Here is a 26,154-nt window from a genome sequence, read left to right on the forward strand (position 1 = left end):
ACGACAATTTGACATTTAGGCGCAAATACAACTACGACATTGTCGTCTGGACAGAGCGTCCGTGTGTTGAGAAACTCTCCAGTTTATATGTGACACCAAATAGATCTTCTGGTTTCCATCCTTTAATTAGGAATCCATATTAATGCTCACTGGGGGTTTGTGTGTGTGTGCAACTTTTCCACGACACATGCCAACTGAGGCAACATCGTGGTTCATTGTCACTCTTTGCTGTCGGCTGAATCCGGGCCGGTGTTTCCCAGGCCACAAAAGAAGCTAAAGATGTGAAACTGTCATCAAATTCAATTTTTCTGTTAGTCAGTGAGTCCGTATTATCACAACAGGCTCGTCTGCCAGAGATTGTTTTCACAACAAGCTAATATTGCCACTCATATGAAGTGGAAGAAAAACACACATCCTCATTAACGCGTAACCACATGAGTTTATCTGTCATATGAGCTCTGTTTATTGCCAACGTCTATCTGAGGTAAAATGATCATGAATCACTAACCCCGTGGTCTAGTTCACTTGATTTCAATTAAATACGAGTAGCCTTAGATCTGAAGATTTTCCTTCTTTGAACACATTTACAAAAACAAAGCATCAGTGTCAGTTTTTTTCTGTGGGGTTTTTCCTCCATGCCCACCTCCCTTGTAGAGTATAATTGTGAAAGTGAGTGTGAGATTTTCTTTCCGGTCTGCCTCTCCCATCTGTGTGGATGAGAGAAAGAACCACTGTCAGTGTGAGTTTCTGAGCCACTGGGTGAGAATGAATGATATTCTTCTCCCTCGTCAGTCCCACTCACACATTCTTCCATTGGAAAGAACACACCAGAGCGGCAGCCAGATGGACGTGTCTACGAGCCCTGTTCGCTTGCAACTCGTGTGGATCTGTTTATGCTAAATTTCAAGCAGCTGGAGGCTCAGTTGGCTCTGCCTCTTGCCCTGCATTCACAGGCACGAGTGTTTAACGCTCTTTGAAGCCAGTGTCAGGTAGTGGGAGCCACACGAGAACTTTCGCAGATTGCAGAAAGAACGATTGCGACTTAAGTTAAACCTTTCACAAATGGCTGTGGAGGTGTGTGATTATTAATAGTAGCTATCATTTTGGATGTCCAGATTAGGCATGGCACAAATTAGACTTACTGTTAAGTTTGTCATCAAATGATGCCAAGGCTTTAAATGACCTATCACAAAAAAAATCAAACTGATCAAAAAGCTGCCAACACTTTTGAACTGGAATATAAAAGACCATACCACAAAACTTCATTGGCATTATTCTGATTACCTAAAGTAAAGCTGTGTGATATACTGATGATATTGGAATCAGTCTCTAAATTCTGTCTGCAAGAGTTCATGGTGTCATTCTTCCAGTTGTATGACCTTTGCTCAGTTATTTATGAGCATTTTAACACAGAAATCTGTTTGTCTTGCTCAAAATGAGCTTAATGACAGCACGGCACTGAGGGTGTGATGCTTTAAGAGCAAAGAGGTTTTACGAAGTATTGACATTCAGGATGCTAATAATTTAGTGCCGGAGGTGGAACACTCCCACTGTCATTGACTCCACTATTAATCTGTCTCTTAAAGTTGCCAAACAGATGGCCACAAACTGGCCAATTGATGACCCAATTACACTAAGAGGCTCTCTCATCTCATGTATCGTCTTTAATGGTCATAAAACCTTTTGAAAAACGAAATCAATATTGTGTTAAGAGTATGTTTTACTTAGCGCCACACCGCTACAATGTGGAAGTCTACATCGTCGCAGCAAAGTATTGAGCTGATTACTTTTGTTTTGAACCTCTCCGTCACTCTCTGCATCACCTTGATGCACCCTCAACTGTGAGGGGGAACGTTTGCTAAGACCATTTGAGCCAGATTAGCTTTTGCCAGCATTAGAACCACAGCTTGGTCTGTGGGTCCAGACCTCATTACTGTGCCAGAGGCTTAATTATTCCTGGGGTGTTTTCCTTCAGACCCTCAGCCCCTGCAGGGTGGGCCTCATGCCAGCCATGCTAAGTCTTGTTCATGTCGTGGTATGGATTGACCCTCAGTCACAGTCCAGAGCCCAGCACTGGCCCACATCCTGTTGTAAACATCTCAGACATCGTGCAGCTGCATGGGTTTCTCTGTGTATAAATACACATGCTCATGTATGTGCAAGGTACTATGAGTATCTATGAATTAGGGCTGATAAGAGAGGACGCAGCACAAAACAGACGTTTGGTTATGATTTAGTACATTTCTTCATGTTACTGAAGACTTTCAAATTTCATTTAAGCTTAAAATAATCTAAAAAAAAGTCACCAAGGAAGGAGCTAAATAGAAATGGGAACTCTATAGACATACCTACGTGTATGCTGTTTATAAAGTGGTTAGGACATAAAATAAAATACACGTGTGTATATTGATGTGCTGTGGTGTTAGTGTCCCTGCTTTGCCCTCTGCATAAAGCCCTTTGAGAATGTGTAATGGTGACCTTTAACATCTAAGTGGTGACCGGGAGGTGAGCTGGATTCTCACTGGCTTGTTGGCCTTGAGGGTGAGAAGTTAGGTACGATTTGTTGAAGAATGGCGACGTTTTTGCACAGAAGGTTTCAGCATCTGCAGACCAGTTTTACGATATAAATATTTAGGAGGTATGGAAGTGTGAATAGAAAGGCACAATCTATGTGTGACAGTCAGCAGAGAAGTGTCGGGTGATGCCCTTTTAAAAATGGCTGAATGAGAATCTCCTGACATTTCTTTGGAGCCATAAAGCAGCTGAGTGTTCCTCATGTCCCTCTTATCATCTTTGACCCCCTTGTTCTTCTCCCTCTCTGTACCAGGTTCAACATGCCCCACGATGACAACCCAAAATGTCGTGAGGCAGGATTGAAGCACCAGTACCATGTCATGGCTCCCACACTCAACTATGACACCAATCCCTGGACATGGTCCAAGTGCAGTCGCAAGTACATCACAGAGTTTCTAGAGTGGGTACCGCAGGCTGTCCTTTTCTACTCTAAATTGATCTATAATCAAAAACAAATGACTGGTTACAGGGAGGGAAAGCGATGCCACTTTGTCTTCTTTTCCAATTTCATATTATTGCTTTTTGGTTTTAAGTGTGCCATTAACTTACTTAACTTGTTTTGACATGGCCAGCTAAACAAACGTATTCTCCATCTCTCCCAGTGCTCATTGGAAAGGTCGGCTCAATGTAAACTATGTGGAGTTGTTATTGCCTGGTGTTGAAAGAGTATTTCCTGTTTGAATCCGGGGGTCTTCCTCGGCTGACCTGAGTGATAGATCTTAGACAGCCCCTCAGCTGTCTCTCCGCTCAGCTCAAGATGCTGGGCAAACAGTAATCTAGTTACCACACTGCTTTTCACACCAGAACTTGTAACACGGGGCAATAACTGCTTCACCTTCTGCTACCCTGCACTATGGTTACTGATCCTGCTAAAGGGTGTCCCTTCAAATGGGAAATGTCACTTATAATTAGATCGTCCCTGGACATGACCCTTTAATCTTTCCACTATTAATTGTGGAGGCCTTCACAAAGGACGGCTTTGTTGTCCAGATGCATCTCCAGGCCTCAGTGTTAGGCGATGCCTCACATGGAGTTTTAAGGATGACCTCAGCACTGAGAGCTTGGAACATTCAGCTAAATTTAAAGGGAAAACTTCATGAATCCCTTTATTATTAGGATTGATTGATGTGCTTCTGTGTGTGGCTGATTGCTGTATAAAACAGAGGGGTGAGAGCATGATGTAAATGTAAAATGCATTTTACCATTTAACAAATCCATGGGACATTTGAAAAGCACAAAGCAGGTAAAGAGTAAGTGAAGCAGCACTTGGCTCAAGTGTGGGAGCCACAGTGGTGGGAAAGGCCCTTGAGGCCACAGTCCAAGTGCTTTTGAAGTCCATCTCCAGTCAACAATGTGGAGCATTGATTCAATCTAGCACTTCTACAGTGCCACTCCTGCTCACTGGGCTGACCAGGTCAAGTACGTCAGTGTTTTGACTGCCCATTTTCCCTGAAGAGCGAATTCAATCTGCATCATTCTCCTACCAGTTCCAGCCTCTCAAAAAAAAAAAAGAAAGGCTAAGGATTTCCCTCCTCCCTCTCCCCCTTCTCTCACTGTAGCTGTAATAATGTGCACTACACTCCCGCACCTGAAGGCTGATGAAAAGCGTCCCGCTTTTGTGTTGCGTTATTATGCGTCACCCACTGCATAAAGCAACCATTCATTGCTTCTCTGGCCGTTTGATTTAAGCCTCGAAGTCCAAATCTAAAAGTAAAATGATCATTTTTGCAGGGGGTTGTACCCACGTAATCATTAGTAGCGGTCAAGCCCTGTTATTTTCCATTACAAGCGTCAAATTTAAGCACCAACCACTCGAACAGGAATCACAACCTTTGTCTATTTTTGCTGCATGAAGTCAAGATGGATACTTATGTAAATCCAAATTCAACTAAACTTTAATCATTACATTGTGCTATATTCTCTCCATGTATAGCGAAGACATGGAATCATTACTGCAGTTTAAAGTTGGTGCTTCTTGATCAAAAGCTGTGCAGAGATGCTCTGTGTGATTAGACCCTCACTCAGAAAACATAGCCCAGAGTACTACACATGGGAACTATTATTGTTTAGCCTTTTATAACAAGCAAACAACAGCTAACTGCAAAACATCTTGTAAAAATAAAATCACTTTAAAGTTTCCCAAGGGCTACCAGGTGTTTAATCTCATGTGGTGCCAGAAAGAAATTACTTTGGAGGTCATCCTTCTTTTTTTTTAAGTAGACATCGTGAAGGCATACTGTAGAGATCACATCTCCCTCTAACGTCTGTCGCGCTCTTAATAATCCTTCCATTAAGTTCCAGCACACTGATTGGACAGATGACCAACCGCTGAAAGATGCTGTAATGTGGAACTGTCAGGCTTCTCTGTGGTTTTCATTCACATTATATTCCACTGCTGATTTATCTTTCCTGTGCAGCCGTTCCCCCTGCAACGCAGGCCGCATTGCATCATGGCCTCAAGCAATGAAAGGGCAAAGAAACAAAGTGACGGTAACTCAGGATAATCCTGTGTAATTATTGGTCTGACACATCAGCTGTGGCTGTAAGAACAGGTGCTGTAGCAGCTCAGTCCAGGATGAAATTTGTCAGCAAGGTGCAGACATGTCGTGTAATGACACATCTACGCAGGCCTCATCTGCCAGTTTCCTTTTTCAAAAGTAAAGAGCCGATCCTTTGAGGCTCCGCTTGCTCTGGTAGGATGTTTGTCTAGTGCCTTTTCTCAAGAGTTAGGGATCATGACTTTATATGCAGAGTGTTGCTGCTTACATTGAGTCCAGCTGTGTTTTTGTTGTCTCTGTTACTGTGTCGTGAGACAGGGTGTGGCTGATATACAGCACAATCTGTCATTATAGAACAAGATCGGCTCTGGTACCCATGCGTAACTTAATCAAGGTGCTTTTATGATCGCAGAGGTAAAAAAATGATTGGAAAACTGGAACAAAATGAAAATGTTTTATGCTGTTTTATTCAGTCTGTGTCATACACGGCATGAAACAGCACAGCGTTTACTGACAGGTCATGGAGAAGGAAGTGGTATCAGTCTCTGTGTTAGGTAACTTTACAGACCACCCACGGGGTGAACGCACATCTGAGGACGATCACAGACAATAACACAGAGATGATTACTTTGTTCCCATGAAAGAGATGACACGTGGTGATACTTTTTTGGAGTCACCGGCTTATTCTGGAAACTTTCAAACCAGCACTGAACTGTGTGTGCATTGTGTATTTGTAAACAGCACCGGCTATGGGGAGTGCCTCCTTGACGAGCCTGTAGGCAGGACGTACGAGCTGCCCACCCTCCTACCTGGTCAGATCTACAACGCCAACAGACAGTGTGAACTGATGTTTGGACCCGGTTCCCAAATTTGCCCCTACATGGTAAGTTTGTGAGCAACCCCACACTATAAAAAGCCAAAGTGGTGGTGGATCTGTGATAGGTGTCTCCTGCTCAGATATACAGAAAAAGCTTAGGCTCCATGTCATAACATAGTAACCATTGACTTCATTTGTGTAAATTCCCATTCACATTGTATAAGATACATTTCAACACAAGGGCAGATTGACTCACCCCGGTGTTGATTGCACAGCCACTAATTACGATCCGATGTTGTGCTTTTACGTCTGGGAACCACTAAAGCACAAAATAAGTGTCGATTCACAGCCGAAATATTATTAACCATATCATATTAAAAAAACAAAACAATGAAACCACCATGATACCAATAAACATGTTTTGGAGCTGTAATCACACACGCTCTTCCCCTCGCAATCAAGAAGGCGGTTATATTCTGTTGTAAGCTCAATAAATGTCAGTGATTTTTAATTGATTTCACTCACAATGAATTGCTTGTGTCTCCTTTATTCGAATAGAAACAGTGTAAGAGGTTGTGGTGTACTAGTGCAGAGGGGGACCACAAAGGATGCCGGACGCAGCACATGCCACTGGCTGATGGGACCGACTGTGGACACGGAATGGTAAGCTGGTGTACATGTGCCTCTGTGTTGTTCACTGAATAGATGGTAGATCGTTGGTTCCATGCGCTAAAACTCACAAGTATATAGAATGACAAGAAGCTCCATTTGATACTTGAGGCCTGTTAGTCTGGGGGTTTAGGTGCATGTACGTCTCTGACGGCAATAAATTGGTTGGAATTGCCTATTGTAAAGATTTATCAATCATATACAATAGATCCCTCTGAGAGAAATGAGAACACTGTGATTGACCTGTTTTGTATGAAGTCATAATATTGTTATTGAGTCATGTTTTGATCTGTATCTGTTATTGTAGTCGAGGTGCTTTGAGTGATCGTCAAGTCTAGATAAGCACCATATAACTACAGAACATTAAGATTTCATTCTAGCTACTATGGAAACTGAATGTATTCCCTGCTGTTCCCTAATCAGCACTGTTTTGAAAGCTTCAACTGGCCTGCTGACAGTCAAGGCACATTTTACCCTTCCCACTTCCTCCACTGAGAAAAAGGAATAATTTATCATGCATTAGTCTCCTGTCTGCAACCTGGTCACAGAAACCCATATAAATGTGGTCAGGTGATGGCCTTCGTTTGAAACCTGAAGCTTTACCCTATGTGTTGTTACGGGGCCCCAACCCCCATTAGCCTTCATGTTCTCCTCACGCTGGGATAATATGCTAATTAGGGCTGAGATGACCGACAAGTCTCTGAGGAAACGTGGAACGAGAGAGAAAAGGAAAAGAAAAGAAAAGAGGGATGGGGCAAAAAAAAGGGAGAGAAGTTCTAGAGAGGGAAAGGTGAAGATGTAGCCTCTTTGAAAGAGGATGCCGCCCGCCGTTCACAGTTGAGTCACCTTGTTGTGAACCCATGACCCTAAAACCTCTTTAAAAGGCGGGTGTGTGGGTCAGTGGTCAGGCCATAACAGAGCCTAGGCTAAGGCCAGCCAGTATTCTCACAAAAGACCTCACATCAGTGATTCTGAAGAGCAGGAGGTGGGAGGAGAGGAGGGAAGAGGAGAGTGAGGAGGAGGTACCGGAGGGGGAGATGAGGATGTGGTGGGCTGGTGTTTAACATTCGGAACATGCATGAGAGAGAGAGAGAGAGAGAGAGGGAGAGAGAGGGAATAAGAGGAGGAGTGTTTACGTCTCCTTAACCCCCTGCCCTCCTTTGCAGGAGTCCTTTGCAGTGTGGGCTCATTTAACCTTTCTGTCTCTAATATCCTTTCATCTGGCTCTATCTCCCTCATCAACAGGTGATAGCTAACATCTTAATCCAACTACAACAACCAGGCTAAATAATGGTCCTGGGATTGTTGCTCCCACACTGCTCTCAGCGTGCATGTGGGAAAAACATGTTGCTAGTTTAATCACAGCAAGTGGTTTGCTTTAACAAGCTACAAACCTTTAACCCAAATGGAGCTGACTGAGCTACATCGCCTTGGATGGCTGGTCTGCGTTGGAACCCTGTAAACACTTACTGTATGGCAATGTGCATGTTCAGAGGGGTCTAGACATTTAGATTAAAACCAGCCAAACAATTCTAATTTGATATTTTTGAGTACAGTGTAACATGGCCTCTTGGTGTGCAAACCACAATCAAACGTTTGTGTGTAACTCTGTTTGCTGAAAAAGTCAAACTGCAACCATAATAATCTCTGAAGGAAACAAAATTATTCTTATTATTATTATCACAAGTATTTCTCCACCAGATACTATGGCAATCTGTGTAATAATAACTGCCCATTTATTTAATCTAGAAATTCTTACATCAACCAACATCATGATGGTGATATATGAAGAGTCATAAGGATATAATGTCAATTATATTCCATTTTTTTCATTGTCGCAATCCGTAGCTACGTGAACGGCTGGAAACCATATCTGATCTTTAATGGTGGCTGTTCTCTGTCTGAACAAATGCACAAACAGTTTTCTTTCATTTCTTTGTGTGTGTGAGGAGAGGCACCACCTATGTTTGTAGTGATGAGGCCCTAGTCTCATCTTCATGCAGGAGGCCGTTTGAAGTAGTGTGAGTTGAAAGAGAGGGGGACCCTGCACTAGCACTCACCTGCACAGACAAGAGCGCTTTAATGTGGTACCTCTCTGTGGTGTGTGTGTGTGTGTGTGTGTGTGTGTGTGTGTGTGTGTGTGCGTGTGTGTGTGTGCGCGCGTGCGTGCAAGTCATGTTTGTGTTCGTCATCATGCCAGCCTCAAAAGTCTGGTAATCTGGTAATCCTAGATTGTCCTTTTTGATTCTCTTGTGTGTCAGTTTTGTATATATATATATATATATATATATATATATATATGACCTTGGAGACACATCTTGGTGATTTTCAGTGCCATGTTTGTGACGGATGATTTGTCACCGTGAAGCTAAAGAAGCACCTTGAGAGTTCACACCATCTTCTCTTGAAGCCTCTCTCATTCTTTCCACAAAGACATCACAAGGTTCAGGGTCATGGGTCGAGCCCTGCACCCTAAGGTCCTACACACACACATACACACAGTGTATGTCCTCTGTGGTTAACGTCTGGCTGCAGATATCTTACACAACTTTCCTGGCCCATCATTAACCCAAAGCCTGTCATGTTGCTCTAAGCAATTACACGGAACACGTGGTTTTGTGTAAAAACTACATGTTCTGTCACCTCTTGCACCTGCATTGTTTGTTTTGTTATGTTATGAAACAAAGTTGTGGATTAATTGAGGTCAGCGCTCAAAACGTTGGAGAGCGGCGCGTCTCGTAAATGAAGAGGTTTTTTTTGTTCGTATACAGCTTAGTTGAAAATAGGGTAATGGGTACGGGAGTGTTCATGGTTCATTTTCTCCCCCCTGTGTTTCCTTCCCTTCCCTCCACTTCTGTCTCTCTCTTCTTCCCCCCACTGTCCCTCTCTCTCCCTCTCTGTTACTCAACGGGCCCTCTTACAGCCCGCCGGAGTGAGTAATGCGGTCACATGACCCCTTGGCGGCGTATGTCATCTAGCTCAGTGGGCCATGCACTAATGAGGGCATCCCATCACTTGCTGTCTATAAATACTGCCACCACCTTCCCTCCCCTTTATCCTCTCTTTTTCTACACCCCCCCCCCCCCATCCCGCTCACTCTTCAAAAGGATCCTGCCTGTGTGTCTCTGTGTGTGTTTCTCTTTGTGTTTTTTTTTTTTTTGACTACGTGTACAAGTACACGCATGTGGATGCTCCTGTGTGTTGAATTTTGCAGGACAGCCTAACCTTTACATTGAAGTGCACACATGCAGATGTGTGCCTGTGTGTATCTGCGTGCACTGTGCATGTGTGTGTCAGCTAGTTTGATCAATAAGTGCCTCAAGCTATAGCTGGGGCCTACTTGGCCCCGTATCCACATTCCCACTCTTTAGATCCCGTCACTGATTCTCTCCACACATCATCGCTCAGTGGGTGGCGTGGGGGGGTGGGGGAGGGGGGTCTTTCAAACTGAGGTTTGAAAGACTGTGATGTGTTGTTGTCAAAGTTCATATTCTCCTCAGTTTTGTTCAGTTTTTTTCCTCTTTGGTGCTGTCGTGACTGAACGCTCCCTTGAAACCCATTTGTCTTTCCTTTGAGGGATTTGATGCTAAATGATGTACTGTACTTTGAAAACTAATGGCTGCTTGCTTAGCTTTTTTTTGTAAGTCTCCGTCAGATACTCTTAATTAGGACTTAATTGAGTGGTTAGTGAGAAGTTGTTTGCAATCTCTAGAACATTCCTTAGAAAGGAATAACGACCCGCTCCACTTTCAGCCAATTAGAGTGAGATAGTGAGGTCTTGAAAAGTGAAGCCAGGGCAGAATCGAGTCTGCTGGCTGAGGCGGTGAGTGTTGGCTGGAGCTCGCTGGCAGCCTGACAGACTTGTCGTATGATGTTGTGTATTTGTGTGTATGTGTGTGTGCATATCTCTGCACTGGAGCTCGGGATTGTGAGACTGGTATCAGTGTCACTTTCGGCTAGTCTGTGGATATTTGCAGGATGTTGCCACTTTGTTTTACCGTCGTCGGAAGACAAACTATATCTGTGGACATGAGCTAACAAGAGGATTGTTGTTTTAGCATTCATATGGTTTTGTTGATGTGGAGTTGCTGTGTCCAGTAGCCACTGAGTGGATCTCTCATTGTTGGCTGTGGAGAAGGAGAAAGGATGCATTTATGCCTGCTGCCCACTCAATGCTCATGTTGCCCTATATTTTCTCAGGGCCACATTTGCTCGCATGCACCACATTAACTGTACAATTTGACCACATGTCATTCATTCATTTGTTCTTTCATTCATTCATCTACTGCTTTATACTGCACGTGAGGGTCGCCTGCTGACATACAGTAGGGTGAAAGGCAGGTAAACCCATGACAGGTGGCCTCATCGAGACTCACACTTACAGTCAATTGTGGGTGTTTAGTTTGCCTCATCCCCAAATCTGCATGTTTTTGGACGTGTTGATGGTAGAATAAAATAAAACAAAACAAAAAAGTATTTTATTGACAATTAATGTGTTGTACACACAGTGAAAAAAGTGTGAAAGACGAACAGTAAAAGTGGAACAGCTGACAGCACCAAACCACTCATTCACTTTAATGATAACCCTTACGATTCCTGGAAACGTGAGGAAAGGCGGGATCACAGAGAGAAACAAAGCGTGGAGATGTTGTAAATGAGAGGTTTGTTGGGGTCATCTGGCCGTCTTTCTCACCATATCCAAGCCCTCTAATCATTTCCTTTCGTTCTGTTGTGACACACATTTCAGCTCAAGGGGAAAAAAAACGAAATTGGGAACTAATGGGAGAAGACAAGCTTTAAAATGAATCAATGTAGATCAACTTTATTATAACCACTACTGTTAAACGTATTTCCAGTCAGAAAAGCAATGGACCACCTAAATACTTTTATGACCTGTGATTTTTCCGATCTGTACGTTGTAGTGAAGACACGGCCTGCTGCAAATCAACAGAGACATGGACACAAACGCCCAGCAGGCAAAGGCCAAACTAAGTGAACTCCAAACCCAGAACCATGAGAAAGACACCACGACATGAAAGACGATGCCTTTTGGAACTGGCTGTGTTAAAATGAAAGAGTGGAGGTCTTTTTAAATCAGTCCTCTACCTTCTCATTCCTGCAGTGATGTATGACTTGGGTTCAGAAATGAGGTGCTCCCTGCAAGAGTTTCCCGGCAATTACAGGGTGCTAACTCCCAGACCAGCCAGCTGAAGAGCTCAGAGCAGATGCTGCTGTCCTCAGCTAACCGGTGTCAGGGAAAGCTTGCTGGTGGCTAAAATGTCTACAGTGATAGCTTTTGTGCATGTTTGTGTGCCCATTTGTGTTTATAAAGGATGTAAACAATGAATCATTGCGACATGATTGTGGAGATACACTCATCTTGGCATGTGTTGGTGAGTCTGCGTGTGTCTTTATGAAATTCCTAATTTGAAGCACATGCTGGTCACAGCTGGACAGGTTTCTCTCACAACAAGTTAAAATGTCCCTCTCAAGTGAGGGCAAATTTTGACAATCTTTCTAGGAAAGCGTCTGCTGAAGTCCTTAATGCTCGTTTGAGCTTCGCCTCGACAGCATTTTCAAAGAGTGTGTGTTGTGCACTTGGGAAGAAAGGCTAATTGGGAATGAGTGTGGCCCCCAGATGCCTCCAGACTCTGAGCAACCCCCCCCCCTACACACACACACACACACATGTGCATGCATGCACACAAGTACACACACAGTCACGAGCGCGCTCACACTGGCGCACTCACACGCGCACACGCATCATCTCACACAGATGTTTTTTTTCCCCTTCCACTCCCCTCTTTCCGTCTTTCTTCTTTTCACCCACATCACCTTTTCAAGCCAAACAAAACGGTTGTAAACACAGGGTGCCAGCGGGGGGAGTGGAATGCCTCTGAGGCTTACACGGACTTTGGTCTTCTGTGACAGACAGTCCACCCTGTGTTTGACAGCTCCATGGGACCCGCCTCCTTGTAGCACTGTGGTGGTCTCTGTGCGGCTCTTGCAGTTTACAATGGAGAAGAGAGAGGATGCTCAGGTCCGCACTCTCCATTCTTAAGCTGCAGTGGGGGATGGGGACGTGAGAGCTATAAGGAGAGGGGATAGTTTGGTTAAAAAAAAAAAAGGAAGTCTGTATTAACTCTTAAAATATGTCTCCTTGATCATTTTCCATGAATGTTGATTGTTTAGCTCGTTTTTCCGAGATAAAGCTGCTCAACCACAAAGTAGTGACACCTGTTTTTTTTCTACAGTATATGGAATCCATTTCCACTGTGGTGGATGTTTTATTACATTCTTTTTACTGCCATTTATTTGACGTCTTTTCTATCAGAGCCTCAACCTTTTGGGCATTTACAGTGGAGTCAGACAGGAAGAAATGGCCATTGCCAAACCCAGATCGGGGTTATGTTTGCGTCTTATTTAGATTTCACCCTGCAGCTGGTAACACCTGTCTGTCACTGCGCACAGACTTTACACTACATCATTAGACTTGCAAACTAGGCCAGGGTAGGAGACACAGCGGCACACGTTTCTGTGTATGTTTGCGTGTTTGTGTTTGACTTTGCACTTTTGCAGATGTTCACTGAAAGTACAGGCTGCAAGGCTGTGGTCCAGGAGATCACTTGTAGTGGAATGGGTGCGTGGCCAGTTAAAATTATAGATGTTTTAACTGAAATAACGTCCTTATCAACCTGACAAATAGAACAAACTGAGGGTATCAATCAAGAGCGTACTCCTTTTCAGCTTTAATGATGTGTACCTCAGTGGTCTGGAGAAGGGAGCTCCTGATGCCAGTAATGAACTCTGTTCCTCTTGTTATCACAACTCTAGAGTTTCCTTATCATGGTGCCACTGCTCCCCGCGCCTGTGTGCCCGGACGGCAGGTTACGTACCCAGACAGACGCCGTCTTGTCCTGCATTCTTTCGGAGAACAGGACCCTCCGATATCTCAGTCTCTTGGAAGCGGATTTGGTTACACACAAAGGGAAATGGGCCTGCCGTGCTTTACTAATGAAAACAGTGTTACCATTTCTTGGTTAGTGGGTACACACTGTTTGATACCTGGCACCTTATATTCTGTCGCACTGCTGCATCATATAGTCTGGATTTTCTCTTTTATCTTTGGCATAGGATATAGGTGTGGTATACATCATCATTACATTCTTTCGGAATTAGTCTTAAGATTGAGACAGGTGTCATGAACAGCGCAGCAACTCAACTGCCTCTTCGTTTTCTTTAACCCAGTATCTTTCTCCATTTCTGTCTGGGGCAGTGTCTCCTGCACATGCTTCAGTTTCTCTTTTGACAGCTGGAGTAGTTGGACACATTCCCTGAGGGTAAACGATCGCTGAATCCGGATTTCTTTTAAAATATAGCTTAAGCTTTAAACAGAGGATTAAGGAGGCAGAGACAAAAGCCACTCCCAGCTGTGTGCATGCACTAAAGCTGCACTAGAAATCCACACAGTCCACGTTTGTCTCCAGGGCTGCAGGTGTTGCAGTCATTGGTTTTAACATAATTTCTCTCTCTCCCTCCCTCGCTCTCTCTCTCTCTCTCTCCCTTATCCACATACAGTATTGCAGACATGGGATGTGTGTGAATAAAGAGCTGGACCTGCAGCCAGTCCATGGAGAATGGGGACCCTGGGGGCCCTACAGTGCTTGCTCCAGGTCCTGTGGTGGAGGAACCCGTAGCACGAGCAGAGACTGCAACAAACCTGAGTAAGCAGGAATCAGACCGTGAAGACAACCAAAGCCATCATGGTCTGTTTATATATGTGCACAAGTGAGAGCAGTAGTAAAAATCTGAGGCCAGGCATGATCACGATTTATAAACAAGCGTAAGTCAGTAGCAAGCCTGTGCGTCAGATTTACTGAGTCTCTTAAACTACGGATAAAGAAAGCATGTTCCCGCGAATTCCAAAGTAAACAGTGTTGCTTTAAAAATCATAAAAGCGCCAATAAAACGAGAGCAAACACGGTCTTTAAATTCAAATCTTTACTTACTCTAGGCCCCGAAACGGTGGCAAGTTCTGCGTGGGGCGCAGGATGAAGTTCCGCTCTTGCAACACTGAGCCATGCCCACGAGGACGGAAAGACTTCCGCGAGGAGCAGTGCTCTCATTTTGACGGAAAGCACTTCAACATCAACGGTCTACCTCCCGCCGTCCGCTGGGTCCCCAAATACAGCGGCAGTGAGTACATCAATAACATCATAAAACATGTCCTTTAAGGGGTGACTTCAGCTTGGATAACTTGGTAAATCCAACTATCACTGTGTCTTTTGTGCATTTAGCCTAAATGCTCCACGTCGTCATTTGGAAATTAAGTTATTCATTTTACGTATGATTACCAGTTGTTGGGCTTGTGTAAACTTCTCATGCACTGTGTGTAGGAGGTATGGTAAGGCCTAAAACACATGCAGCATTGTGATGTGTGTGTGTGTGTGTGTGTGTATCCATTTCTAATGTAATGCATTGAAATTTTAGCGCATGGGGTGAAAATGCTTGTTGACGGATGTGTGGGATAAGAATACAGATCATCATCACTTACACCCATGATAAGAGGTGGCCCAGGGTAAACCTTCACTTGATACTAAACAACATAAAAAAAAGAAGAAGAGTGCACCTTCCATATAAGATTTCCCTCTTGCAGCCATATCTCATTCCTTGCTGGGATTTCTTGCACAGCCACATAAGATAACCATCTGGCAAAGACCACCATGTCTAAAGTGCTGCAAGTGATTCATTCATTTAATTGCTTCTGCACAAGCAAAAAGGCTGAACCCCAGAGCCGGTACACCACCAAGACATTTTTTTTTTTAAAGATTGTCCACCAGTTTTTAAATCATCTCTAGGTTTTATCTTTGTTTATTTCCAGCAACCTTATGAACTAAATGAGCCATCTTCTTCTTCCTTGCAGTACTAATGAAGGATCGCTGTAAGCTCTTCTGCCGTGTGGCTGGGACTATGGCATATTATCAGCTGAAGGACCGCGTCACTGATGGTACGCCGTGTGGCCCAGACACATACGACATCTGTGTTCAAGGCCTCTGCAGGGTATATCAGTTTCTTTCTTCTTGTGTAATGGAGATTTGCACGCAGACACGGACACGCACACACACAGAGGCACAACAACTTTATATCAGCTGTTTTAGCCTTAACAGCTTCAACAAGATATGATGATACAACTACGCAGTCTTCTGATTCATTCTTTGTAATTACCAAAATGGATCAATCTTGAATTTTCATCACATTCTGCCAAGTTCCTGCTGTACAGGCAAAACTACAGTTTTTCAATCCAGTCGTTCCAAAATCATAAATCTTCTCTGCCTCCTCAGCAAGCAGGCTGTGACCACGTCCTCAACTCGAAGGCCAGGAATGACAAGTGTGGCGTGTGTGGCGGGGACAACTCATCGTGTAAAACCCTGGCAGGGACCTTCAACGATGCACAGTATGGTAAGTCCCGATGCTCAAATTAGATCTGCAGCCGTGTGCTACTCAACATGCTGTAAGTAACCAGCTGCTGTAGATGAGGTATGATTTATCTGATGCACCGTAAACACAGAGCCATGGAGAATAGTTCCACATGGCTGCAAACACTGACATGCCTCGTGCTCATATTCACCACTGATGTCATGTCTGGTTATGTTTAAACATATTTCGGTGACAATATGTGTCGCAGGCGAATTTGGGAACATTTGTGTCCTCTAAATCCTCAGAAACGGATCAACACGGCAATCACTGTCTGTAAGGTCTAGCAAACCCGACGTCCCCACTTTGAACCGTCCAGCATAAACATCTGTCATTGTCACTTTACATTGGTTTGGCACCGAGTTTTAACATCTCAATCAAGGTGCTTTCTACCTGTGTGTGTGTGTGTGTGTGTGTGTGTGTGTGTGTGTGTGTGTGTGTGTGTGTGTGTGTGTGTGTGCATGTCTTAAATAGGCTGTGTGGACCAATTGTCAAGCAAACCTATCTTTGTGAGGACATTTTGACCTTCTGAGGACACTTTGGCTGGTGTACACAACTTTAACAAGCTTTTTGAGGATTAAGACCTGGTTTTAGGGTTAGGGATAGAATTAGGTTAGGTTTAGGCATATAATAGGGATGGTTAAGGTTAGGGTTACGGTTAAGGGGCTATGGAAAGCATTATGTTAGGGTTAGGGTTAGGGTTAGGGTTAGTAGTGTATTTCTTACCTCTTTGGGACATTTTCTGGTATGAAAACTGACCTTGTCAGGACCAGTGGGCCAAAACATGGTCCTAATGAGTAAGGGCCTTATGTCTGAGAAAATGGTCCCATTTAGAGCTTTGACATAGAAGATTTGAATTGTGGTGAGGTTAAAATAGGTACTTTAACCTTAACTGGTTATAGTAAATTCAATTAAATTCAATTAAAAAACTTTATTTGTCCCCAGTGAGCAATTGAACACGGGGTTAGGTAATGAAGGAGGTTATAAATGTGGTCAACTGACCCAGACACCCAACTCAGCCCTGGAAATAACCTGACTTAACCTGAAGAAAGAGCGCAGAAGAGGCAGGATATCCCTGGGTCTGGGCCTGCCTCTCTGTCTTTCACCCTTTTGTCCTTTTGTGTTTGTTGTTTTCTCTCTCTTTCTCTGTCTCTACGCTTGTCTCATTCCTTTTCTTGTGTCAATCTTTGTGTTTGCGACTCGACTGTTCTTCTTTTGATCACACTAGACAAACTGAAGCCCAAGATAAAACCACAGCCGTCTGTTTGTCTTGTGGGGAAAGTCAAGTCGAGTCAAGAAGTCTTCCAAGTTTCTAACTGTTGACATTATATTTGGACAACATTTGTGCGCACATTCATTCAAGAGAGGGTTTGAGATGTTAGTGTTTATTGCATTTGCCAGGACCATACATTCGTGTTTCAGTTGGTGTGGTTTTAGCACTGCTAAAGTTATCTGTCCAAATATAAGTCTGAAGTATGTTAAAGCAATCAGGCCTAAAGCCTAATTTAAAAGATGACTTGAAATCATATGTGGGGCATCAGAAATAAAAAATGAACATTGGCCAGGAGAGTTGTTCATCTTGCACCATGACATGGGAGATGCCATACTTCAGAGTGAGAATATATGCATTTAATATTTGTTGTTGAAGGAACAGAGAAGTGTGGACTCCTAACAAGCGCAGCTTTTGATCTTTTGAACTTACAACTTTCATGACTTGAAGATCAACTAAAGTAACACAAATGTGCTGTCATTTTTGTTACGCCTGCTAATTCTCTCCTGCAGGCTATTAGCGCTATCTCATCTTTCTTGCTGTTGGCAGAGAGAAGCATGTTCAAGGTAAACCCCACCATTCCCCAAGTGTAGAATGCCCCCCCCCCCCCACACGCTTCCCTACAGTGGTGTGTTTACTGTTCATTTCTGGGTCACTCTGCGGTGGTGGAGGGTTGTGTGTATGGTCAGTAGCTAAGCTGGTGGGATCTAAGAGGCCTCTGGGGGGGGGGGGGCTTGTGGGTACCATGTTACCTCAGAGGGGGACCATGTAGGTGGTTCCTGAAGTTCTTACTGTGTGTTTAGGAGCTTATCCTGTCCCCACTGGTTAGGGAGGGACTTTGACATGACACTCCTAAAGCGGTAAAAGGGGAAATCCGAGTGTGAAGGTTTAAGTCTTATTGTGAAGGAAGATACAAAACAGTTCTTTTTCTTTGTAGTGATGAATGAAATGTACAGTGTGGTCTGATAATGGATAACGTTTTTTCAGTGACATGGATTATGGCACCCTCCCACTGATAGATATGTAAACCAAGTGCTGCCCTTGAGTGACTAACGCGGTCATTAGAAATTGGAGGGCCAGATGACACCTGACCAAATGATAGTTGACTCAAATCCTCGAGCTATTCACTGACAATAAAAATAAACGAGTCACCGTCTCCGTCCGCACAGGACGGGAACTGCCGTTATCACACCTGCGACTGCTTTGTTACTGCACCAAACGTGTACTCATCGTGAGTGAAGTGGGAATAAAACTCCCCACCCTGCAATTCTCAAAGTGTTGCTATAAACAAGAAAGACGCTGATTAGCCACAACACTAAAACCGGCACCTAATGTTGTGGCTGCTGTTCAGTGCACGCTTCTAATTAGCTGATTAGATAAGGGCTGAACAAGCAGCTGTGTTTGCGTCGTCGCTCATCTTTTCTCACTCTTCAGATGATTCGCTCTCGTGTTTAAACTGTCAAATGTTACATCTGTAAGTGGGTTGATAATAATCTGTAGCAACTACTCTCACAAGTACAGCTTTTTTATTGTAAATGCAAATTCTTTTAAAAACGACAGGCCATAAATGTATTTCTTCTGCATTAATGCAGTTTAATTTAATTTAAATAAACTATTTGCTGAAACAACAGCAGGCAAATTCAAATACTGGATGATCAAAGACCTTGTTGCTTTGGATATTTGGAACGGTTTCATACCCAAGTAATTTGGAAATACTTTAATTTAGTTCCAATCAGTAAGTTTTTGTTGTTGCCTCTTAACTCTCATGTGCTCTCTCTCGTGCTCTTATCATGGAGCAACATGCACGGTGTAGTAATTACAGGCCGACGGTAGGTCCAGAGAATAATTACATATTATTTTACGGTCAGGCCTCTGAGACTAAAACAAGGCCTCCTGCAGGTTATTTGAGAGGGTTAGTAGAGTAGACCATTTTTGTTGTATTTTTCCAAGTGTGACATTGAAATCCCCTGTGGTTGGAATCGGACTTCCCTCCCCGGGCCTTGGTTTACCATAGTGAAGCTATTATGAAAATGAAGGTGGGATTTTCACTGCTATTACTGTGACTTCATGTGTTCCTTATAGAGACTCTATCTTTTCTTCTTCTTCTTCTCCTTCAGGTTACAACACAGTGGTGCGGATCCCAGCTGGAGCCACCAATATAGATATCAAGCAGGTCAGCTACTCAGGAAAGCCAGAAGACGACAACTACCTCGGTGAGTGTGTTCTCTGTGTTTCTGTGTCAACTTGCAGTTTTAATTGGAAGACTCCATCCAAAATTGAAGCTGTCCAGTCTAATAAGATGTACATCTTACCCCCATTATTTCCCACACCATAAGTCAGTGCCATTATCCCCTAACACAGCTATAAACCACCCAGACCCAGTGTCTTAGAGCTATAGAAGCAGGCTTTAGTGAAGGAGGTTAAGGAGACATAGGCTGAACTGTTGTCAAACAGTTTTTTTCTTATAAAGTGAAAGGAAGCTGTCATGTGTATTGAGCGTATTACGGTGGAAACGTGTCAGGGCGTTGGTCCATCTGGTTGTGGCAAAGACGGTTGGTTGGGAAAGCAAATGGAGTGTCAGCCCCCAAGAAAGATAAATGAGGCAGCAATAGGTGCTAATTAGAGGCATGTGGAGCCTCAGGCTGCATGAAAGTAGATATTGGGGCGTAGGGTTAGATGGACCCACCAGGCTCTGACAGTGTGTGTATGTGTTTCTGTCTGTGTGCTTGCACGTGAGAGACAGCCAGACAAAGTGAGAGTGAGTGAGACACACATAGGGAAACGGCTTCGCCTGTGTTGTGATTCAAGTGAGGTTCAAGATGTTTTCAGTCAAATAGTCTGAAAAGACATCTGGCAAAAGCCTCGTTGCCACACTGCTGTTAGAAGGTCGACCCCCACCGTCGCGGAGTAACACAATTCCACTGCGGGTGCTGTCTGTGATGAAGGTATTTGCAAATTTCTGCCAATTTTATCACTCCGACTGGTGCAGTATGTCAAAAGGATTTTAAGACAATCACCACTTTACGACTCGACTATTTCCCATTGGACTCGGCCACTGTAGGGAACTTCAGAAACCAGATCTGTCTGTATATGCCTTAGTTTAATTTTTTTTCTTTTATTATTATTTCATCACTTTTTTAGTGCTTTTGTACAACATAGGTACAGAAAAATAAGCAGAATAAGCAAAAGATGATTATTTGGCTATTTTATAATGTTCAATAAATTACATTTAAAATATCTGAAATAGAGCACACCTGTGCGACAAGAAGCACGGCCCACAATGGGAAAAACATATTTAAAGCAGACCTCTGCAAGTTTCCTACATATTTTTACATCCGTCCATTGTCTACCACTTTATCCTCAAAACTCATCATTGACACTCCCCCCCCCCTCCATTCTCTTCTCCTGGCCATGTGCGTTTGTTTTCTACGGAGCCAGCAAACACAAGCCATGGAGCCATGTCCATGTCGGTCGGCATCCATTTTGCAGGCTTTGTGTTTCTCAATTTCTCGCCATTCGAATATACCCGGTCCGATGTTTACTCGTTTGTGGCCCCTTACTAGGTCAGTCAGTCATTTCTCCTTCCTCGTTCCGTCCAACAACAGGTTTTTCTCCTTCTTTTTCACTGGCTCTGCCATGATGAACGTCTAAAATAACGCCATCGCTGCCATGATCTTATAGCCGGTACCTGGCTAGGAGGCGTGTGTGCAGTGCGAGACCTGAGACTTCATGAGACCTCCGAATTCTGACTCTTGCAAGTTTTTCCTCTAACAGACCATAGGGGAAGTGGAGACAGCTCCCAATCTCCCTGCAACAAGCCATTTAACCATCACAATGACTCCAAAGCTGGTAAATTTGTGTACAAATCCGGCATAGTTCCGCTTTAATGCAGTTAAAGCGGAACTATTTAGTACAATTTAATAACATTTTTTTTACCTTATTCTATCTGAACATATAGGTATTGTGTGTATCAGCAGCAAACATATTAGCTTGTCACAAAAAGCAAAGGAGGAGAGACTTGAAGATGTTTATATCTGTTGAAGTTCACTCTGTGTGTCTGCACAGCATCAGTGACGACAACCAGAGTCTGTAGATCATTGTTAAAACCCCACTGGGTTTTCTGGCAAAATATGACATCTGGCATCAAGCTATGTGCAGACTTAAGTGTAAACAAAGTTGCATCTAGAGTTTTAATCAGTCACATGGTTTCAGTGTGCACTCTCAGAATGTAATTAATTGCATGTTTTTGAACCCATAATGCCTAAGGTAGTAAACGAGGTGGTGGGTGTTTCCTTTAGTGTTTATGTGTTAGTTTGCCAAGTGTTTCTGTTCATACATTTGTGTGCATGTTATTTTGTGTTTGTACGTTAGTGCTTGTTTGTATTAGCAGTCAGTGGAGAGCCTTTGCTTACACTGCAATGCCAGTCGTTAGGAGGAGTCATGCAGTCTGACTCCAAATACGTGCGGTTTAATTTCAGCGAATCTGCCGCAACAATTATTTTTTGCAGAACAATAGGACGGCCAATCAGAGACAGTTTAACAAATAACCTGCAGTGATAAGTGACTGAAACACCAATTACGCAGGAGACTGACTCATTTCAGGGACCAAACATTCCTTTACTTGCGCTCGATTCTTCCACATTTTGGGTTTTGTGCGGTTTTCATAGTAAATTGGGTTCTTTTTTTTTGTTTCTTATTCGACAGCGTTATCTGATAGCCAGTCCAACGCCCTCCTGAATGGGAATTTTGTGGTGGCCATGTTCAAAAGGGAAATCAACTTTAAGGGAATTGTCATCGACTACAGTGGCTCGGACACGAAAGTAGAGCGCATCAACTGCACCGAGCGCATCGAGGAAGAGCTTGTTCTACAGGTATGAAGAGGAAGTTTCACATTGTCTCTTAAGTGTTTCTGTTTTGATTTTAATGTTATTAGTCGTCATATTGCTTTAGTTGTCTTCGCTGCATCTCCCTATGGAAAAACATTGCTTTACTTTTCACACCCTAAGCTAAATCAAAGCACAAAAAAAGGTCATTTGACTTTGCTCTCCCGCCTCCAATTTGCCTCACAGGTCTTGTGTGTGGGAAACCTCTATAACCCAGATGTCCGTTACTCCTTTAACATACCCATCGAGGAGCACAAGGAGCAGTTTGTGTGGGATCCATCTGGCCCATGGCTCGAGTGCAACCGCATCTGTCAGGGTAAGATCTCAGCTTAGTTTCAAAAAGAAGTATGATCGTGTCTCTTTGGCTTTAGCCATTCCTAAAAAAAATGTTTCCTCAGTGCTAGTGTTTGGCCACGTATAGGGTGGTGGGTTTTAGTGCCGTGGACCTGTTGCCTAAGTGAGAGTCAACGTTCACAGTTGCACTTAGTATGAAGTCGATAAAGTGTCATATGTACCAATCTTACAGCTCCTATTACACAGCATTCTATTACAAGGATGAAGACTGAAGTACCAGTGCACATTAGAGTAATTATTTACTCTAATGTCCCCCAACAACCTCAATATGACCCTGCAGGCTCCTTCCCCTTGCCCTGCCCTTTAACCTAACTAAGCCCCTTAAATTTCCTTTAAGAAATAAGATAGTCAGACTCCCAGTGAGTCACAGTGGGATCCCGTAAAGAGATCAGTTTGTGGGGTCTTAGACCAGCAGAGATGATGTCAGTGAAAGGTGAAGTAATAAGATATATTGTTTTTAGCCAGTTGACTGATATCAACCTGGGGCGTTGGCCTTTCCGTCCTTAATTGTTTGTGTGTGTGTGTGTGTGTGTGTGTGTGTGTAGGTGAGAGGAGGCGAAAGTCAGTATGTGTGCGTAAGAGTGATCACCTTGAGGTGTCCGACCAACGCTGTGAACATGTACCTCGTCCTGTTGCTGTTGCTGATTCCTGCAACGCAGACTGTGAAGTCAGGTATGCAGTTCTGCAACAAAAAAAAAAAAAAGACCCCTACTATATCAATTCCTGCAAGCAGAAAAAAACCCCAACGTTTTTCACGTGTCCTTTCACACAGGTGGCATGTTGCTGGAAAGAGCGAATGCTCCGCTAAATGTGGTCCAGGCTACCGCAGTCTGGATGTTCAGTGCATGAAGTACAGCCTGATGAAGAGACAGAGTGAAAGGATGGAGGCCAGTATGTGTGGAGACATCGCAAAACCTCAGACCAGAGAGACCTGCCATGGGGACTGTCTGCTGAAGAACTGGCAGTACAGTGCCTGGTCTCAGGTACAGTCAGTGACTGTGGTCCAATCAAGGGACATATTTTATGACCCCTGAATTGTGTTCAAAATATAATCTCTGTCAATATCTATCTATCTATCGATCTATCTGTGTATATATGTGATATATATATACATATATATACACACACATATATATATGTATATATATATATATATATATATATATATATATATATATATATATATATATATATATATATATATATATACTGTATGTGCACATGTATAGTGACGTATATTATGACACTCCTTTCGCAGTGTGGGCATAAATTGTCTCCTGGGGTCATTAAAGTCAAATGTGGCCTCTTGATATATTGTCTTTTTCTCTACATATGAAATACAGATGAAAATGTATGCCTGAGTGGGCTAAAGAAAAATGGTTGATTTACTCTTTTCGAACAGTGCTCTAAGACATGTGGACGCGGCAGCCGCAGCAGAGAGTCTTACTGTATGAACAACCTAGGCAGACGGCTGGTAGACCGGGAGTGCAATGAATACCGGAGGGTGGTTACTGAAGCATGCAACGACCAGCCATGTCCGAAGTGGACCGCCAGCGAGTGGAGCGAGGTAGGAGACACACACACATAGATTCTTCATGTTATATAACCATGTCACCATATAATTGAATGCAATATACAACCCAGTAATAGTACTTCAGTAAATCTTTTTTTTTATGAAGCCTATATTCAGGTTTTGGTATTAAGTTGGTATTAATGTTTTTCTGTGTTTCAGTTGTTGAAATTTGTTGAAAGGTTTTACTTTTTTGCTCCACTCCCACTGATACAAATGTGGGAGGACATGTAGGATAGAGTTTCCCATCAACTGCTTATTTTTTTTTTAAGAATGGGATTTCTGATTATGAAAGTGTGCATGGGAACAGTCGCACATCCCACACCTGACCAAAAACCTCCCTACTCTCCTTCCCACGCTCAGTGCCTGGTGACCTGTGGGAAAGGGATGAGACACAGGCAAGTATCCTGCACCATGGGGGCCGCGGAGAAAAAGCTGAGCGAGCACTTATGTGACCTGTCCAGCAAACCCCAAACGGTGGGGAGCTGCGAGCTGCCTGAGTGTGCGTCCTGGCAGGTCGGCGTCTGGGGAGCGGTGAGTCTCGCAGACGTGCAACACGTAGATAACACATACTGTATACACATTGGGGCAAGGTGACTTGATGTGGTGTTTGACCAGGGAAATGGATTTCATGTGTGGTTTGCCGTCAAGGAGTTTGATTCATATCTTTTACGCTGAGACTGTGTGTGTGTGTGTGTGTGTGTGTGTAGTCACTGAGAGAGAGAGAATGTGGAGGAGACATAGTGGATATTTCAAGTGTCTCCGTGTGTGTAACCTGATACAGCAGCAAGTTATGGAGGAGTGTGCCCCGACTCCAGCTGCCATTTCCTTTCACTTTGCCCTCATATCCTGTAGACTAAACCTGATACACAGCGTATACACACGCGCACACACATCCTCATATACATGTTTCTGTTCAAGCACAAACTGCCTAAAACATTCAGTTTTGCTCAAGCATTCATAGTTTGGTTTCCACACGTAGATGTAATGTCCTCCTCCGTGTGTTCGCATGAGGTCAGATAGCAGTGTTTACTGAGCTGCGATAAATCGGCTTGTTGATGCCTGTGTAATTATAATTTGCTGCTCAAATAATCCTACGGCACTTCCTCCGCTCTTGTCGTGTAAACGTGCCCTTGTACGCGAGTCAAGAATTGGGTCAAGGGTCGCGTTGAGACCATGGATGTGTGTGTGAATGCATGTGTTCATATGTGAGTGTGTGTGTGTGTGTGTGTGTGTGTGTGTTGTGCATCAGGCTCCACTGAGTTACAACTAACCCTACGTGTAGTTTGAGATAGCTTGCACTTGACTGGGTTTCTCCCCCTTGTGTCTCCTGCGGGTCAAAGTATGTGTGTCATTTTATCTTTCAGTGTTCGGTGACCTGTGGCCACGGCTACCAGATTAGAGCTGTGAGGTGTGTGTCGGGGAACTACGGTAACACTGTAGATGACCGAGAGTGCAATGCTGCAGCGAGGCCCAGAGACAGCCAGGTAAAAAACAAACAAACTAACAAACAAACAAACAAACAAGCATTCATACATGTAGCAATGCCCCTCACACTATCAAAACTCCCCTAATCACTAAAAGTATAATATTTAATGATGATAACTTTTCTCCCAGAAGTGATGGTTATGCATCATCTAAAGTCAGAGAACATTGTAAGCTTTGATAAAATGCCCTGTTTTTCAGGACCTTTCTAGAGGTGACATGAAGGAGCTGTATCTTATTTAAGTCTAGAATTATGATGATGGAAGTGTATATTTACAGTGTGATACAGAAAAAGTGAAATGGGGCCAAAATGGGGCTAAAAGATTAAAAAAACACAACCATAACAATGACATACTAAAATGTGATAATTATCTTTACCCTTTTTACATTACACGTACATACTTCCCCGTTGCCCACAGTTGATTCAGCTTAACATTATTTATGTAAGATTTTAACTTGTTGACTGAGTGAACTGTACAGCTGCATGCTAACTAGTTTGTTTTGATGACGATGACCACCAGGGCCAAATTATTGTGTCTCAGCTCCCATTCCTTGTAAGC

At 43.5% G+C, this 26,154-nt stretch overlaps 1 protein-coding gene across 1 annotated transcript in view; it reads left to right on the forward strand.

Moving 5' to 3' along the window:
- The window catches only part of LOC131469641 (A disintegrin and metalloproteinase with thrombospondin motifs 20), a 75,189-nt gene that overhangs the window by 21,012 nt on the left and 28,023 nt on the right, over window positions 1–26,154 (forward strand). The window contains exons 9-23 of the mRNA XM_058644852.1: window positions 2,828–2,974; window positions 5,814–5,955; window positions 6,448–6,552; window positions 14,137–14,282; window positions 14,573–14,754; window positions 15,482–15,618; window positions 15,900–16,017; window positions 19,420–19,515; window positions 22,007–22,173; window positions 22,372–22,501; window positions 23,085–23,211; window positions 23,312–23,522; window positions 23,942–24,106; window positions 24,473–24,643; window positions 25,477–25,596. Of these exons, the coding sequence (XP_058500835.1) occupies window positions 2,828–2,974; window positions 5,814–5,955; window positions 6,448–6,552; window positions 14,137–14,282; window positions 14,573–14,754; window positions 15,482–15,618; window positions 15,900–16,017; window positions 19,420–19,515; window positions 22,007–22,173; window positions 22,372–22,501; window positions 23,085–23,211; window positions 23,312–23,522; window positions 23,942–24,106; window positions 24,473–24,643; window positions 25,477–25,596 (2,164 nt within the window). The remainder of the gene's footprint in view (window positions 1–2,827; window positions 2,975–5,813; window positions 5,956–6,447; window positions 6,553–14,136; window positions 14,283–14,572; window positions 14,755–15,481; window positions 15,619–15,899; window positions 16,018–19,419; window positions 19,516–22,006; window positions 22,174–22,371; window positions 22,502–23,084; window positions 23,212–23,311; window positions 23,523–23,941; window positions 24,107–24,472; window positions 24,644–25,476; window positions 25,597–26,154) is intronic.

Source organism: Solea solea, chromosome 12 (assembly GCF_958295425.1).
Source record: "Solea solea chromosome 12, fSolSol10.1, whole genome shotgun sequence".
In the NCBI taxonomy this organism is placed as follows: domain Eukaryota; kingdom Metazoa; phylum Chordata; class Actinopteri; order Pleuronectiformes; family Soleidae; genus Solea; species Solea solea.